General features: G+C 33.0%; 1 protein-coding gene and 1 pseudogene across 1 annotated transcript; both read left to right on the top strand.

The window, feature by feature from the left end:
• Positions 1-4,813: 4,813 nt before the first annotated feature.
• Positions 4,814-5,747, top strand: LOC142546275 (zinc finger A20 and AN1 domain-containing stress-associated protein 4-like). Its single transcript, XM_075653906.1, is given in 2 exon segments — positions 4,814-5,359; positions 5,362-5,747. Coding segments are annotated over 2 exon segments (462 nt in total). The 5' UTR covers positions 4,814-5,058; the 3' UTR covers positions 5,523-5,747.
• Positions 5,748-10,310: 4,563 nt separating this feature from the next.
• On the top strand, positions 10,311-13,840 carry LOC142544098 (putative purple acid phosphatase 20; annotated as a pseudogene).
• The last annotated feature ends 2,683 nt before the right edge of the window (positions 13,841-16,523 follow it).

The raw sequence follows: 16,523 nt of genomic DNA, 5'->3' as shown, positions 1-16,523 counted from the left end.
ACGCATTTGTGTTTCAGATATATAATTTTTATTTTAGTGTCTTGTTGTATGGTTTAACGATAGGGTATTTTTCTTATATTTATAATAATAAATAATATTTTTTTTTATAATAATAGATATATTTCACAAAATTAACTCGTGAAATCGTCTAAAAAAAATTTGTGTTTGTATTTATATAATACTATGATGTATGATTTTTTACGTTACATGTTGAATATCTGATTATTATTTTTGTAAAAAGTTATTATATAAATTATTTTCGTAAAATATCGAGATCATTGATAATTTTTTATTAAAATAATATATTTACTCTTTTTCAAATAATAAACATGTCTACTCTTAAAACACGTAATATGCTCAAAATTTGTGTATGCTTAAAATTTGGACATATTTACACTTAATATATCACTTTTTTTATAAGCAAAAATTTGTGTGAGACGGTCTCACGGATCGTTTTTTTTTAGACAGATCTCTTATTTGGGTCATCCATGAAAAAATATTATTTTTTATGCAAAGAGTATTATTTTTTATTGTAAATATCGGTAGTGTTGACATATCTCACAGATAAAGATTCGTGAGACCGTCTCACAATAGACTTACTCTTTTTTATATTAAATATTTTTTTTATCGGTCTCGAGATTTTAAAATTATAGTTACATAATTAATCGTATTTTATGTGTATAGATACAATTTAGCTCATAAGAAAATGGGCTTACATTTCAGGAGGCCTTCCAACCTACCATTGATTTGTGAAAACCAGAGACCGACTTGATACCGAAGGGATGAACAAGTGCGAATTTGGATACAGTAGTTATAATTTTAAAAAGTATTTGGGTAAATCTAATTTTTTTATAAAAACAAAAAACGAAAAATAGAAGTTGTTTTGATGTTTGGATAAGTGGTAAAAATATTATTGTTTTTATTTTTAAACAGAAGCAAGCCCAAAATAAAAAACAAATTTGACTTTTAAAAAAACATTTAAATAAGTTATTTTTTTAAAACAGGTTTTGTAGTCAAACAATAAACTTTTAAATTTTAAGAAAAAATATTTTTAGTGTATTGACTTTTTCAACTAAATGTAATCTTATTATCAATGTTTTCATGATCGGACACATGATAGAACCAGTTTTTCTTAAAAATTTGTTGGTAAAAACTTATGTGAGACGGTCTCACGGGTCGTATTTGTAAGATGTGTCTCTTATTTGGGTTATCTATGAAAAGTATTACTTTTTATGCTAAGAATATTACTTTTTATTGTGAATATCGATAGGGTTGACCCGTCCCACAAATAAAGATTTGTGAGATCGTCTCACAAGAGACCTACTCATATTTGTTTAACCGGGGACTATCAGACCGAAAAATCGTTATATCATATAAAATGATAATATATATATATATATATATATATATATATTCTAATTTAGGAAAATCCAAAATAGAAATTATAAATTGTAAATTAATAGTGTAATATGAATATTCTATGACTTATTTACTAGTGTCGTAAATTAAATATTCCATAAAATTTATACTACATTATTTTATAGAGTTTAAAAAATAATTTTTTTTAAAAAAAGGAAAATAAAATTACAAGTTGGACGTGGTGTGATATTATGATATCTAGATTAATTTTTTTTTCCTTTAGTTTTTCTAAAATCTTAAAATATGTGATTTTGATAGTTTAGGAAAAAGAAAATAGTATCCAATTTAAATATACACTTACCATAGTGTCCAAAAACAAGAATTCTTTCATAACCATGAGATCTCTCTCAAACTAGCAGAGCAAGTTTTCGAAACCTTCAAAATTTTGATAGCAAAATTCGAGATCTTTGATTTTTTAGGGAGAGAAATAAATTCATAGAGATTTCTCGATTTTTGTGTCCTGCATAAAATAAATTATTTTTTGTATAAAAATGATAGTTGCCTAATGCCAACTATGACGTAGTAGATCGTTCAGTTGTTGGACTTAATTTTCGCAGATCATCGAAGCAACAAAGTCTATATTTGGGATCAGAGTGGGACAAGATAAGTGTATCATCCAAGAGTGAAGGTTGTACGAGAACATATTCAAATATATCTGTGGAATGAATATAATCATTCAAATGTTTGAAGTTGTATTCTTATTATATTTAAATTTTTATTCATATTTTTCAATCTAAATTATTTTCTTATATTAATTCATATTATATATAATTTAATTTATATTATGTAATTAAATTATAAACTTAAATATTATTATTTAAATTTAGTAATAATATAACATTGATTATATAATATAAACATTAGTCGTAATTTAAAATATATTAAATAAAAGATGATGATTAATATATTTAAAATAAAAAATATATAAAAAGAATATTCTTTTTGGTACAAGATTTGAAGTAAATGAGTTGGAGACTGATGTGATATCAGGTGCTGATATCGCACTATTTTAGTGTATAATTTGCACCAAAATATATTTTATGCTTGGAGAGGGTATAATTACAAGTGGGGAGGTAAGGGCAGCCAAGCCAATCTAATAGGAGCGCAATTGAGATTTTGATCGGAGAGCTGATTTGGAATTTTTGATTTCGAACTTTCCCATGAGCTCGAGCCTAAAATTATTTTATTATTTATAATCTAATTACATACGAAAGTAAAAAAAAAAAAAAACAAGGAAAGCATTATAATTTGAACTATAATTCGGAGATTTTTGTCAAGATTTCTATCTCGCTTGAACGGCTTATGTTCTTGTTTTATGTTTTTCCTCTTACATTAAGGGTTAATGGTGTCTTTATAATCTTCTACTTATTTATTAAACATACTCATACTTTGAGTCGTCATGTTTCGGATTTTCATTCACTGACTGGTCAAAATTAGATTTTAATGCAGTACTTTGTTTTTTTTTTGGTATTTAATCTTATTTCATCATATTATTAATATAACGTTATACACATAAACATATCTAATGTTAGGTGTCAATTTCCAGTACTAAATCAACCATTTCAATTTTTGATGTCATATCAATAATTTCGTCACAACTACAACAAATATTATTGTAAACCAAAAAAAAAAACAAATCACAATTTGATGACTATAATGATAAATGATAAAAGAGTACCTTTGTTGTGAAAAGTCTCAAGAATTTTTATTCGTGAGACGAGTCAATATTATCCAAAAATAATATTTTTTATTGTAAATATAGACAAGATTGACATGTCTCGTGAATAAAGATTCGTGAGACTTTTCACAAGAATAAGTGACACAAATAAAATATTAGTCTATAAAATTGATTTATGACACATTCTCACATAATTTTCGTGAAGGAGAAAAAATCAAAACAGAAAACTTTATACGACAAACTTGACTCTTTGTCAAGTAGTTTTTTGGCATTGGAATTCTTGAGAAAAAAATCAATTAATACTAACATTTAAAATTAAAATAACAATTCCACGTAGCATGAGTTATCATTCAGCCATTGACTTAATCATCGCTTCCCAAAATTGACGCGAAAAGACAAAAGGAGAGAATCAGAGCAAAGCAAACACGCACAACAATTTGTTCCTATTTCCACGCGTCTCCTCGTCTGCACTAATCTCGGATTAACCTATTTTAATTTTACACAAAAGGATAATATTTTAAGATGATATTTAACTCAGTTGAATTCATTAATTTTTTTTAAATGTTAAGTATGAATTGAGTTGATTAATCTTATGAATATAGACATGTAAAATCGTCTTACAAATAATCAACTCTTAATTTTAATATTATATACAAATGCATATATATATATATGATTAAAAATAAAATAATATTTGTACGAAAATATAGAGATTACTTTAAAATTTTAGAGATATTTAATAATAATTTTTATTTTATGAATGCTATAATCAAATAAAAATTTAAATAAATATTTTATTATAATATAACTATATATATTATGATGATTTATTTGAATATAATTTCATAAATAATTTAATTTTTCTCCTTAAAAACAGAAATCAAAGATTTTTTTAAAGTAATATTCTAGGAAAATCATAAAATATTTTACCAATGTAAGATGAAGATATAATTATAATTTAAATAGAATTTCACCAAATTAATTGAAACCATTAAATTTATATGATGATATAATTATAAAAGAGTAGGTTTATTGTGAGACGATCTCACAAAAAGACGGGTCAATCATGTCGATATTCACAATAAAAAGGAATACTTTTAGCATAAAAAATAATATTTTTTAATGGATGACCCAAGTAAGAGATTCATCTCACAAAATACGACTCGTGAGACCGTCTCACACAAGTTTTTGCATAACTTAAATTAATAACTCTTTGCAAGCGTGTTTATACATTTAAAATAATATTTGCACGCGTGTTTATACAGTTTAAACATATTTTGTATACTTAAATTTTGTTAAACACATTTAAACTTGTAAAGTTTAATATTTGGCCTCGGAGCTTTGCGCTTAGTCTTATTTCCTTGCAGTACTTACTTGACATTATAAAATTTTGATGTTGTACTAGAAAATGTTGTCAAAATATCGACTTGTTTGACATAATATTAACAATTGAATTAAAATAATCGAAAATTATAATTTAATACTTTGAAACTAAAATGGACTATTTACTAGACTAAATCAATCATCTCAAATGTAACATAGAATGAGTTAACTCATAATTACAATTTAGGGGAAATTGAGAAAAACTTGTTATTAAATACCAAATAAAAGATTAATAAAAATTCTGATTTCGACACAAATAATTTATGGAGTTAGCAAAGAAATGCTTGCAGTAGTTGGTTAGATGCGAAGTATAAAAATAAAATAATGGTAATCCAGGCTGTGCCCTCCGCCCCACGCTGTCTCATTTATTTATCACGGATTCATCTCCTTTCTCATCGTTTCCATTCACCATATTGAATCTTTCTTCCAATTTCTTTGATCCTTCCGCCGCTCCTTTTTCCTCTCCCCCGATCGACCCATCTCCTCCTATATAGCTTACGGATCCATCCTCTCCATCTACGCGATTCTTTTTTGAAAATCTGAAAGGATTTATTGAAAAAAATAATCAGGAGATAATCATGGCGGAAGAGCACGGATTCCAGGCGTCGGAAGGCCACAGGCTGTGCGTCAATAATTGCGGGTTCTTGGGAAGCCCCGCCACGAAGAATATGTGCTCCAAATGTTACGGCGACCTATGTCTCAATAAATCGGGGGATTCTTCTCCGATATTCTCGACGCCTTTACCTTCTACGCCTTCGCCGTCTGTTGCTGTGGTTCAGACGAGTCCTTCCGCGTCGGCGTCGGAGGTAATCAGGGAGGTTACAACGGCGGGTCCGCCATCTCAACCGCCGACGAACAGATGTTTTTCTTGCAGGAAAAGGTGGGGTTGACGGGGTTCAGGTGTAGGTGTGGGACCACCTTCTGTGGGACCCACAGGTACCCCGAGAAACATGGCTGCAGCTTCGATTTCAAGGCTGTAGGCCGGGAAGCCATAGCCAAGGCTAATCCGGTGATCAGAGCAGAGAAGCTGGTGAAGATGTAATCGCAGTCGTACAATCGGTTCTCTTGATGATGAAGATGGGCGGTGAGGATATTTCCACGAAACTGAAATTGCTACGGAAGTTGGGTTTGTCGAGATCTTGTAAATTTGTATGATTTTTAATATAATGATTTTATTTAACGTTTTATTTAGTAATTTATTTTTCTTAGTCTGTAATATAGAATTTATAGTTATATATATTAAAAAATATCCCATTTGACGATTTCATTGTCTTGACTCTTGATCGGAATGGTTTGATATATAATTCGATCTGATGCTTTTATTTACTTAAATTAAATTAAATAAATTCATTTTGCTGAAATACCTTTCTCTCAAAGATTTTTAAACCATTACCGCGTTAATGGGATTATATAAATAGAAAACATTGGTCAATTAAAAGTTTTATTTTATTAAATTACTTTTTAAGATAAACAGTAGTTGTAGTAACTTCTTGGTGCTGGCCATTTCCGCGTTATGATATTGCAACATAGAAAAAGTATAAAAATTAGTATTAAAAAAAAACAAACAAACAAAAATACGGTTTATTAAAATAAAGTTTTGCAACATAAATGATAAAAATCGAAAAAAGATGAATTTATATAATAAAGATTGTAAAAATTAAATTTTTTAATAAATTCTTCATGTATCTATAGTTTACGGTTTAATTTTTTTACGGTTTATAAGTAAATTTTTTTACGAAAATATGAAAAATAATAGATATTTATGTTTATTCCCGAATGACTTTTTAATATTAATTTTAAAATCACAAAGAATCCTACATTTATTTTTAGGGGCAAATAAACTTCAACCCTACTTTGAAACCCAAAAACGCGATAATATAATAAATTAATTATATTTTGAAACTTTGTGTTTTTTAAAATTTAAAAGTAAAATATTACAGTAGTTCTCTTATGAAACATTCTCACATATTTTTATTCGAGAGATATATCAATCATGTTGCTATTTACAATAATAATTAATGTTTTTGTCATAAAACTAAGACAAAAACTTGTGTGAGACCATCTCACGGTTCGTATTATGCGAGACGGATCTCTTATTTGGATCATCCATGAAAAATATTACTTTTTATGCTAAGAGTATTATTTTTTATTGTGAATATCAGTAGGGTTGACATGTCTCACAGATAAAGATTCATTAGACCGTCTCACAAGAGACCTACTCTAAAACTAGTATGTTTTCATGGGTGAATCAAATAACTGACATCTCTTATAAAATTACTTTGTGAGAACGTCTAATAAAGTTTTTGTGCTATTATAAATAGAACAAATGTATCTTATTTAAACAAATGAGGCTTTAATGTTGTTTATAGGATTTTATGGTTTTTCAATACTTTACAAGCAGTCGTTAGTGAATTCAACTTGTCCATTTTTATAATCTTTTCCTAGTTATATAAATTTCACCCTTATTATATTTTTGATTACAAAAAACATAAAATGAAACAGAAAATATTGTACCCAACTATTAATAATATTATTATTGTTGTTATTATGAATCACCTAAATATTATTTTTATATAGTATGGTTGGTGTATAAAGCGATATACTATCATAATTAAACTATGACAGCAACGACCCTTTCAACATCTGTTATTTAGCCTAAATGTCCTTCCTCCTTTGGTCACCTTATAAATAATTTTAATTTAATTCGAGAAATCAGTTTTTAAATCTGCTTTCCCTCTTAAGACAACCAATCCACGGTATAGGAATACATCCCACTTAAGTTAGCTCAGTTACGTAGACAATAATGCAGCTTTTGCCTTGAAAATATTCTATTTTTTAGACACGCCCGCTTCATTAAAAAAAATGTAGACCTATTACATGCCCCCACATCGTTTAAATATGCTTTAGACACGTCCTACCTCGAACCCGAAATGGAATCACGATTAAAAATAACAATCATGAACCATACCGCATACGCGGTTCGTTTAATTTTTTTTACCAAGAACTGCTGCTTATACCGCTCGTCATAATATTTGGCCTAGAATTATAATAATTTATAAACAACATATTCAATTATAAGTACCAAGAGTAGGCCTCTTGTGAGACGGTCTCATAAATCTTTATCTGTGAGACGATCAACCTTATCGATATTCACAATAAAAAGTAATACTTTTAGCATAAAAATAATTTTTTTTCATGGATGACTTCAAACAAGAGATCCGTATCATAAAATACGACTCGTGAGATCGTTTCACATAAGTTTTTTTGGCAAGTATCAAAATGAAACCCTTGGCCGAGAGAGGAAAATGAAGAAAGGAGAGAGAAAAATTATTATCCGGATTAAGCATGTGTTTGTTCTGTTGTGCATATTATCAAATGAAATTGGTTTGGGCTGGGGATAAAAAATGGGAAATGGGCTGGGCTCTCGAAGAATGTGAATCCTAAGAATATATATATATATATATATATATATATATAAAAAGTTGGTGAAAAATCCCAATCAAAACATTTCTTTGGGTTCACTCCCTACCACAAAATTGTGGTACTATGTCATACAAAATGTGGTACACTTCATGTGGAAATGTGGTACTAAAAAAGTACCCAGGGACTGAACACAAAAAAAATCGACGGCTGGGGACTGAAGGCCAATTTTCCGACATATATATATATATATTTATTTATATATTAGTTATATGGTATGAGTTAGGAATGTGTCTTATAATACCTATAACCCGCCTCATATCCATACGGGTCTGAAAAATAAGACCCGAGACCTGTCCCAATACCCATTCAGTATACCTGGGCGAGTCCATTGCTGGTTCGGATTTTCGGATAAAATCCGAATGTATTGACATCTCTATGCACAAATAGAATTTTAACCTAAGATCTCACGGGCCTCACCCTGTCACTAGTGAAGTTCTCACATTCCAGACAACTTCAAATCCTTCAATATATATATATATATATATATATATATATTCCAACCTTGCGAACGCTTACGCCACGAAGCTACCGAAGCCTGCCTACTTTTGATATTAGATTTTGTTGCCTACATTGGAAAGTTTTCTTACTAGGTCATGATTTTTATTGGTGAGACTTGCACATATCTATAATAAAATTAATGTTTTTGGTATAAAATGTTATATTTTTTCATGGGTGATATAAATAAAATATATATATATAACAAAATTGAACCATAAAACCGTCTCACATTAATTTTTTATGCAAATTAATATTCCAATCCCAATTTCTAGACGCATGCATTAAAATTTCCATTCCAAATCCGAAAACAAGCAAAGAGTAAAATAATAATAGTTTAAAAGGCGGATAATCATAAAATAATGGCTTTGTGACAAATAATAAAACCTAGCAATTATGTGGTGCTTTATGCCAAGAAATATCATAACTGAAGGAAATTTTCCTGTCAAAAGAAATCAACATTTCTTGCCGCTTTCCGGTACCTTGTAGATCCTTCACTCCGTCATGGCTCAAATGTTTCACAGGCTATTTTTTACGTTGGCAATGGCCTCAATTTTTTGCGGGGTTTCGAGTCGAACGTTTTCCCATCAAAGCTCTGGTCAGAAATATTTTTTAACATTGCTGCTTTTCAAATACAGTTAGATTTGCCGTTTAGAATGGTTTCGGACAGTTATTATAAAAATAAAACATCTACCAAGCCACGGTACTAGATCAAATATAGTTTTTTCTATGAAAAGAGAATCTTAATATACAATAGTACGATCAAAATTAAACAGGCGAGATTGAGCTGTGTATATGGAAGAACAGAATATTGCTCAATATATTAGAAATGTAAATTGCAAAAGCTAACATTGGGTGATGAAGAAATAAATTAAAAAGTCAAAATCGAGACAAAACAATTGTAACTTAATTACGTACTCGATTTTTTTTATTTGACATTTTATATTAGTAAATCAGCAATCATTTATTTATATGTTTAATTAATAAATATCCCTTGAAATATTACATAACATAAATATAGTTATAAAATAACTAAATAAAATGTACAGGGTCAATGCTTTTTTCTAAGCAAAATGCATACCTGCGGTAGTTTATGGTTGATTTTTAAATCGTGGTTTTTTTAATAATTTATAAATATCAGAAGCAATTCAGTTTGGGCATTTAGGACAGGTTTTTAAATTTTACATCACCCCACTGCCCAACTCTTTGTTATCTAACATCAAGATCAATCTTTATAAGTATGTTTTGAGTATTGATGAATCACATATATATTCCCTGGTTCGACCACATATCTAACAATGGTCCCAATTTTTGTCCCAACGGAAGTTGGAACTTGAACGAACGACTAAGTCACGGTTTTTGTTCTTGATGGTTTTGATTTTAGCTACTTTCATTATGATTTAAATTTAAATTCATTTGAACTGAAATTTAGTCGGTTAAATATTAAAAAACGACAAAAAAATTAATGGTAAGACTTGTTAGATATTTAGTTTAAGGGAGAATAGTTTTTTTCATTAACTTGTATTATTTGGGTTTTGCTCCGTTAAATTTCCAAAAATTTTGTTTAGGTATATTAAATTTTATTTTTCGGCTATTTTGATCAAATTGTTGAAGTTACATCGGAAAATGTTGACATAATGTTTAAAAATGCTGATGCGATATCGGAAATTGGTGACTTGTCAGATACCAGTAAGCAGCTGGATCAAAATAATCGAAAATTTGAAAATTTATTGGACTAAAACCTAAAATTGGAAATTTTTTATTATTACTATTTTTACTGAAACAAAATTATAGATTTCCATTCCATGATCTCAAAATGTAAACCAACCAAGTGAAGTTAGCAATTAAATTGATGTTGCAGGTGCACATATCTTTGAGTGGCAAGAAACACTTGAGAATATCATGGTCTACTCAATTCCATACTCCAGCGACAGTGTGCTGCGGCACATCCCGTGGAGATTATACATTCTCAGCAAATGGCACCACAAATATGTATCACTATTCACAGTATACGTCGGGTGAATTACACGATGTCGTTATCGGACCTTTGAAACCGAACACCATATACTATTATCGTTGTGGTACGATGTCGTCTCAAGAATTCAGCTTCAAAACTCAGCCCTCGCAATTTCCAATCAAATTTGCTGTTGTAGGTAATCTTTTTTATGTTTAATTTGCATGCAATGAATGGGAGCTTTCTGTACTGCACCGTATTTTCCCACCATAAGGAGTACCTTATGTTTCGGGGTTGCGAAGAGGTGTTGGATAGCTAGTTCGAGGAAGCTTGCCTCCTAAGAGGGAAATTAAGAGCGAAGCAGGGGAAGTTTGTGTAGATATATTTCTGTTGAAGGAATGCAATCATGTTTACAATTTTCCTTTTATACATTCTTAGTAACCAAGAGCTTTAGTCAGTTGTTAGCAACTTGATGCAATACTCAAACATTTAGATCCCTAAATTTGGTCTAATGTTATTGCCGATATACTTTTAACCTGCTGCAGGTGAGCTTGGCCAAACCGAGTGGACAAGTTCAACCCTACAGCACGTATTGAAATCGAACTATGATGTTTTGATACTACCAGGTGATTTGTCCTACGCGGACCGGTACCAGCCCTGGTGGGACACCTTCGGGTACATGGTGCAGCCCTTGGCCAGCAAGCGCCCGTGGATGGTGACAGAAGGAAACCATGAGATCGAACGGATACCAGAAATCCATCGAACCGGCTTTACATCCTACAATGCTAGATGGGTTATGCCTTATCAAGAGAGTGGTTCACCTTCAAATTTGTTCTACTCTTTGGAAGTTGCTGCGGGTGTTCATTTCGTCATGCTGGGATCTCTTATGCTGATTTCGCGCGCGAGTCAGCTCAGTATGCATGGCTGAATGAGGATTTGAGGAAGGTTGATAGGCGAAGAACGCCTTGGCTTGTTGTGGTTATGCATGCACCTTGGTATAACTCGAATGATGCGCATCAGGAGGAGTTCGAATCTGTTGGATGAAGATGTATATGGACGATTTTATCTATCGAGTTCGCGTTGATGTCGTTCTTGCCGGCCATGTCCATGCTTATGAGCGCTTCGTAAGCCATGTTTCCTTCAGCCTGTTTAGTATTATTTACATAGAAATGATATTATCATCATATAAAATTTTATCATTAGATTTATACATATATCTTTAATATATTATAAATATGAAAAATCTTTAATATATATATTAAGAGTTTATGAATTCGATATGAATTATGAGCTGAAGTTCTCTATGGGGTGGGGTCGAGGCGACTTGAAATTAGACACATAGATGGACTCAGGTATTGATGGGATTAAGTTAAGCCAAGGCCAAATTTATTTATTGCTGATATGTTATGACACAGAGTACATTTTTTTGTTAGTCATGTTATGTTATGAAAAATATTTTGTAATATATACTGATTTTTTGTTGCAAGTATAAATCATATCGATTTATTTCATATATATATATATATATATATATATATATATATATATCCGTAAAAATTAATTAGCACAACCTTTTATAAGTCTTGTCCAAAACTCGGGGACTAATTATAACTTAGGAACGAGTTTACAAGGATAAGCCCAACAAATGCCCTGTTTACATCACAATTGGGAGTGGAGGCAATAGGGAAGGCCTTAATGGGAGGTAAGTACTTTGACTTGGAGTCTGTTAAAACAGGTTAAACTAATCAACATATGTTTGATTCATATAGCCGACGGCAACTTATTCGATCGAAATTAAAACTAACGGGTTTATAGATCCGAAGCCAAAAATAAAATATCTGTCTTTAGGGAGCCAAGTTCGGGCATGGGCAATTTTTGGTGATAAACACGATGGATGCGGTGTGGACATTGCTATGTAATCAAGTAAGCAATCTTTGAATTTAAAGCCACCTAAATTTCAATTCAAAGAATACCATTTTTGAATTATAAACACATGTGTTGATTAGTCAAAAATTATGAGGTAAGCCATGATGTTTTATTTTTGTTTTCTTCCCTAAACTTCACCTATAAATACCCATTCATTCTTCATTTCAAAACACACCAAAACACAAAATCCTCTCATCTACAATCATAAGTGTAGAAGTGAGACAAAGGATTTAGTGTGAGATTTTCTTAAGGAGTGTTTATCCTTGGAAGGAATATGATTAGTGGAGAGAAAATGAGTGTTAAAATCAGAGTGTTCTGAGTGAAATACTTTGTATTCTCAATTATTTTGTCTTCTTTGTTATTAATAAAGAAGTGATCTCCTTGAGAGGTTTAGAGTGGACGTAGCCCAATCTTGGGGTGAACCACTATAAATATTGGTGTTCATCTTATTCATTGTTGATATCACTTATGATGTTCCGCTGCGATGTTACCTCGTTTATTTCCCTGATATCCCAACAACTGGTATCAGAGCTAGATTCTCAAATACTATAGGAAGTCCTCGTATGCTCTGTGGTTGCAGCTTAGTCTGAACTTCCACATCAGAAAAGGCTTTCTAGACAGTATTAGGAAATTGGTTATTTTGTGTTCAGGCTTTGACGATTATTCGTTGATAGCATTCACAAAAGATGGAGGTACGCACAAGCAAGATGATTAGCCTTAATGGCTCTAATGATCAACTTTGGAAAAGTAAGATGAAAGATCTTCTATTCGTCACCAAGATGCACCTACCGGTGTTCAGCGAATCTAAACCAGATGATAAATTAGATGCCGAATGGAACTTCGAGCACGAGCAAGTCTGTGGGTACATCCAACAATTTGTCGATGACAACGTGTATAATCACATCTCTAACGAGATGCATGCTCGTACGCTTTGGACAAAGTTGGAGACACTATATGCCTCCAAAAGTGGTAACAACAAATTGTTCTATTTGAGCAAGCTTGTCCAGGTTCGATACAAAGAAGGAACTTTGGTTGCAGATCATCTGAATGAGATTCAAGGATTCGTGGAGCAGTTATCATGTATGAGCATAAAACTTGATGACGAGGTGATAGCTCTGATTGTGCTAGCTTCATTGCCAGAGTCTTGGGAGACTCTGAAAGTATCACTCACGAACACAGCACTAGGAGGAGTCGTGAGTATAGACTTCATCAAGAGTGGCATCTTGAATGAAGAGATGAGGCGAAGATCTCAAGGTTCCTCTACCTCACAGTCAGATGTTTTGGCTGCTGAGTCAAGGGGTAGAAGCAAGATCAAGAAAAACGCAAATCAGAAGCCAAGAAGAAGCAAGTCCTCAGGGAGATATGCCAACGTAAAATGTTATCGCTGTGGAGAAAACAGACATATTAAAAAATACTGCCGAAAATCGAAAGACAAACATGAAACCGATGATGAGCAAACAAACGTCATTGACGAATTCAATGTTGTTCACGAGCTAGAGTAGGAGTCCGTAAATTTTGCAACTCAAGTAACTAGTTGGGTGATCGATAGTGGAGCAACAGTTCACGTCACATCTCGAAGAGAATGCTTTACATCCTACACAAAAGGGGACTTTGGTGTGGTGAGGATGGGGAATAACGACTTATCCAGAGTCGTGGGAAAAAGGAGATGTGAGCTTGACTACCGTGGATGGCTCTACACTGATCCTGAAAGACGTCAGGCATGTGTCAGAGATGCGCCTGAGTCTGATATCCGTCGAAAGACTCGATGAAGAAGGTTTCTGTACAACCTTCCGAAATGGGGTATGTAAGATTTCAAGAGGATCACTTGTGGTGGCAAAGGGATTAAAGATGTCAAAACTATATGTAGTTCAGGAAAATCATTCTGAAGGAGTGAACTACGCGGGGGAAGAAAACTCAACAGAGTTGTGGCACCGACGTCTTGGTCACATAAGTGAAAAGAATCTTACACACCTTGTGAGCAAGCAAGTTCTGCCCGGTATAAAGCAGGTTCATATGAAACAATGCACAAACTGCTTAACCGGAAAACAAAACAGAATATGATTCAAAAGTTCACCTCCTAGCAGAGCCGATAAAATTCTAGATCTGATGCACTCAGATCTATGTGGTCCGATGCCATTGTCGCTCGGAGGAGCAAGGTACTGGGTAACTTTTATCGATGATCATTCTCGGAAAATTTGGGTGTGGACACTCAAAACCAAGGACCAAGTTGCGGAAACGTTCAACAATTTTCTAAACTTGGTTGAACGGCAAACATGCATTACACTCAAATGTATTCGAACAGATAATAGAGGAGAATACATTGGAACCTTTGATGAGATATGCAAAAGGAACGGAATCAGACATCAAACAACACCACCAAAGACACCACAACTCAATGGATTAGCTGAGAGGATGATAGAACTTTGGCAGAAAGAGTCAGAAGCATGCTCTCACATGCAAAGTTGACTAAAGAATTTTGGGGTGAGACCGTGGTTGCTGCTGCATATATATTGAATCGCTCACCTTGTGTTCCTCTCAATTATGATGTCCCGGAGTAGGTGTGGTAAGGCAAAGAAGTTTCCTATAATCATTTACGGGTATTTGGCTGTGTTGCTTATGTTCATATACCAAAGGATGAAAGACAGAAGTTGGATGTCAAAACAAGAAAGTGCATATTTATAGGTTATGGCGAGGATCAATTTGGTTACAAGTTTTATAATATAGAACTTAAAAAGCCTATAAGAAGTCGTGATGCCATATTTCAGGAGAATGAATTCTTGGAGACTGCGGAAAAGGAGAATTTTGGATCTGAACAATATCTGAAATGGTGGCCTTCAACGGTAAATCCACAACCGGTAGAAGATGAAGAATTGCAGAACGATCATGAGGATGATGATGAGATCCGTGTTCACAGTGAACCACCAGCAGAAAGTTCTCGTGGTACAATAACCACACGTTCTGGAAGAGAAGTGCGACCCTCAACCAGATATTCCTCAAATGAATATATCATGCTAACTGACGGGGGAGAACCAGAGAGCTTCGAGGAAGCTATTACCGATGAACACAAGGATAAGTGGATGGAGGCTATGCAAGAAGAAATGCAATCATTGCATGACAATGAGACGTTTGAGCTGGTGAAGTTGCCGAAAGGCAAGAAAGCTTTGAAGAATAAGTGGGTGTTCAGATTGAAGCACGAATAACACAGTAGTCAACCAAGATTCAAAGCTAGGATTGTCGTCAAAGGTTTCAGACAGAAACATGGGGTCGACTTTGACGAAATATTTTCACCTGTGGTGAAGATGACATCCATCCGGATTGTGCTAGGGTTAGCAGCATAGCTCGATCTGGAGGTGGAACAAATGGATGTCAAGACCGCATTCCTTCATGGGGATTTGGAGGAAGAAATCTACATGGAGCAACCATAGGGGTTTGCAGAGAAGGGGAAAGAGGATCTCATGTGCAGATTAAAAAAGAGTTTGTACGGTCTCAAACAAGCACCAAGACAGTGGTAAAAGAAGTTTGAATCAGTGATAACTCAACAAGGATTCAAGAAAACCACTGCAGAGCTATTGTGTGTTTGTCAAAGATACATCTGATGATGATTTGATGGTGCTTCTACTCTATGTAGATGACATGTTGATTGTTGGCAAAGAAGCTTCTGAAATCAAAGGCCTAAAGAAGCAACTAAGCAAGACTTTTTCTATGAAAGACTTGGGGCCAGCAAAAAGAATTATTGGCATGGAAATCCATCGAGACATGTATGCCAAGAAGACCTGGTTGTCGCAGGAAAAGTATATTGAGAAGGTACTTCAGAGATTCAACATGGACCAGGCCAAAGCGGTTGGATGTCCTCTTGCCAACCACTTCAAGTTGAACTCAAAACAGAGTCCTATTACAGAGGATGAGGAAGAAGAAATGAAAGGTGTTCCATATGCTTCAGCTGTTGGAAGTCTGATGTATGCCATGGCATGTACTCGGCCAGATTTAGCTCATTCTGTAGGAGTAGTGAGCAGATTCCTTTCAAGACCGGGAAAAGGAACATTGGACTGCAGTAAAATGGATATTCAGATATCTTCGGGGAACCTCTAAACATATATTGAGTTTGTAGGCTACACAGATGCAGATATGGCTGGAGATGTTGTCTCCCGAAAATCCACATCAGGATACCTCATTATATTTGCAGGG

Source organism: Primulina tabacum, chromosome 5 (genome assembly GCF_025594145.1).
Source record: "Primulina tabacum isolate GXHZ01 chromosome 5, ASM2559414v2, whole genome shotgun sequence".
Lineage (NCBI taxonomy): Eukaryota > Viridiplantae > Streptophyta > Magnoliopsida > Lamiales > Gesneriaceae > Primulina > Primulina tabacum.
The sequence above is the reverse complement of the archived record's forward strand: the minus strand, read 5'-3'. Positions and strand labels throughout refer to the sequence as shown.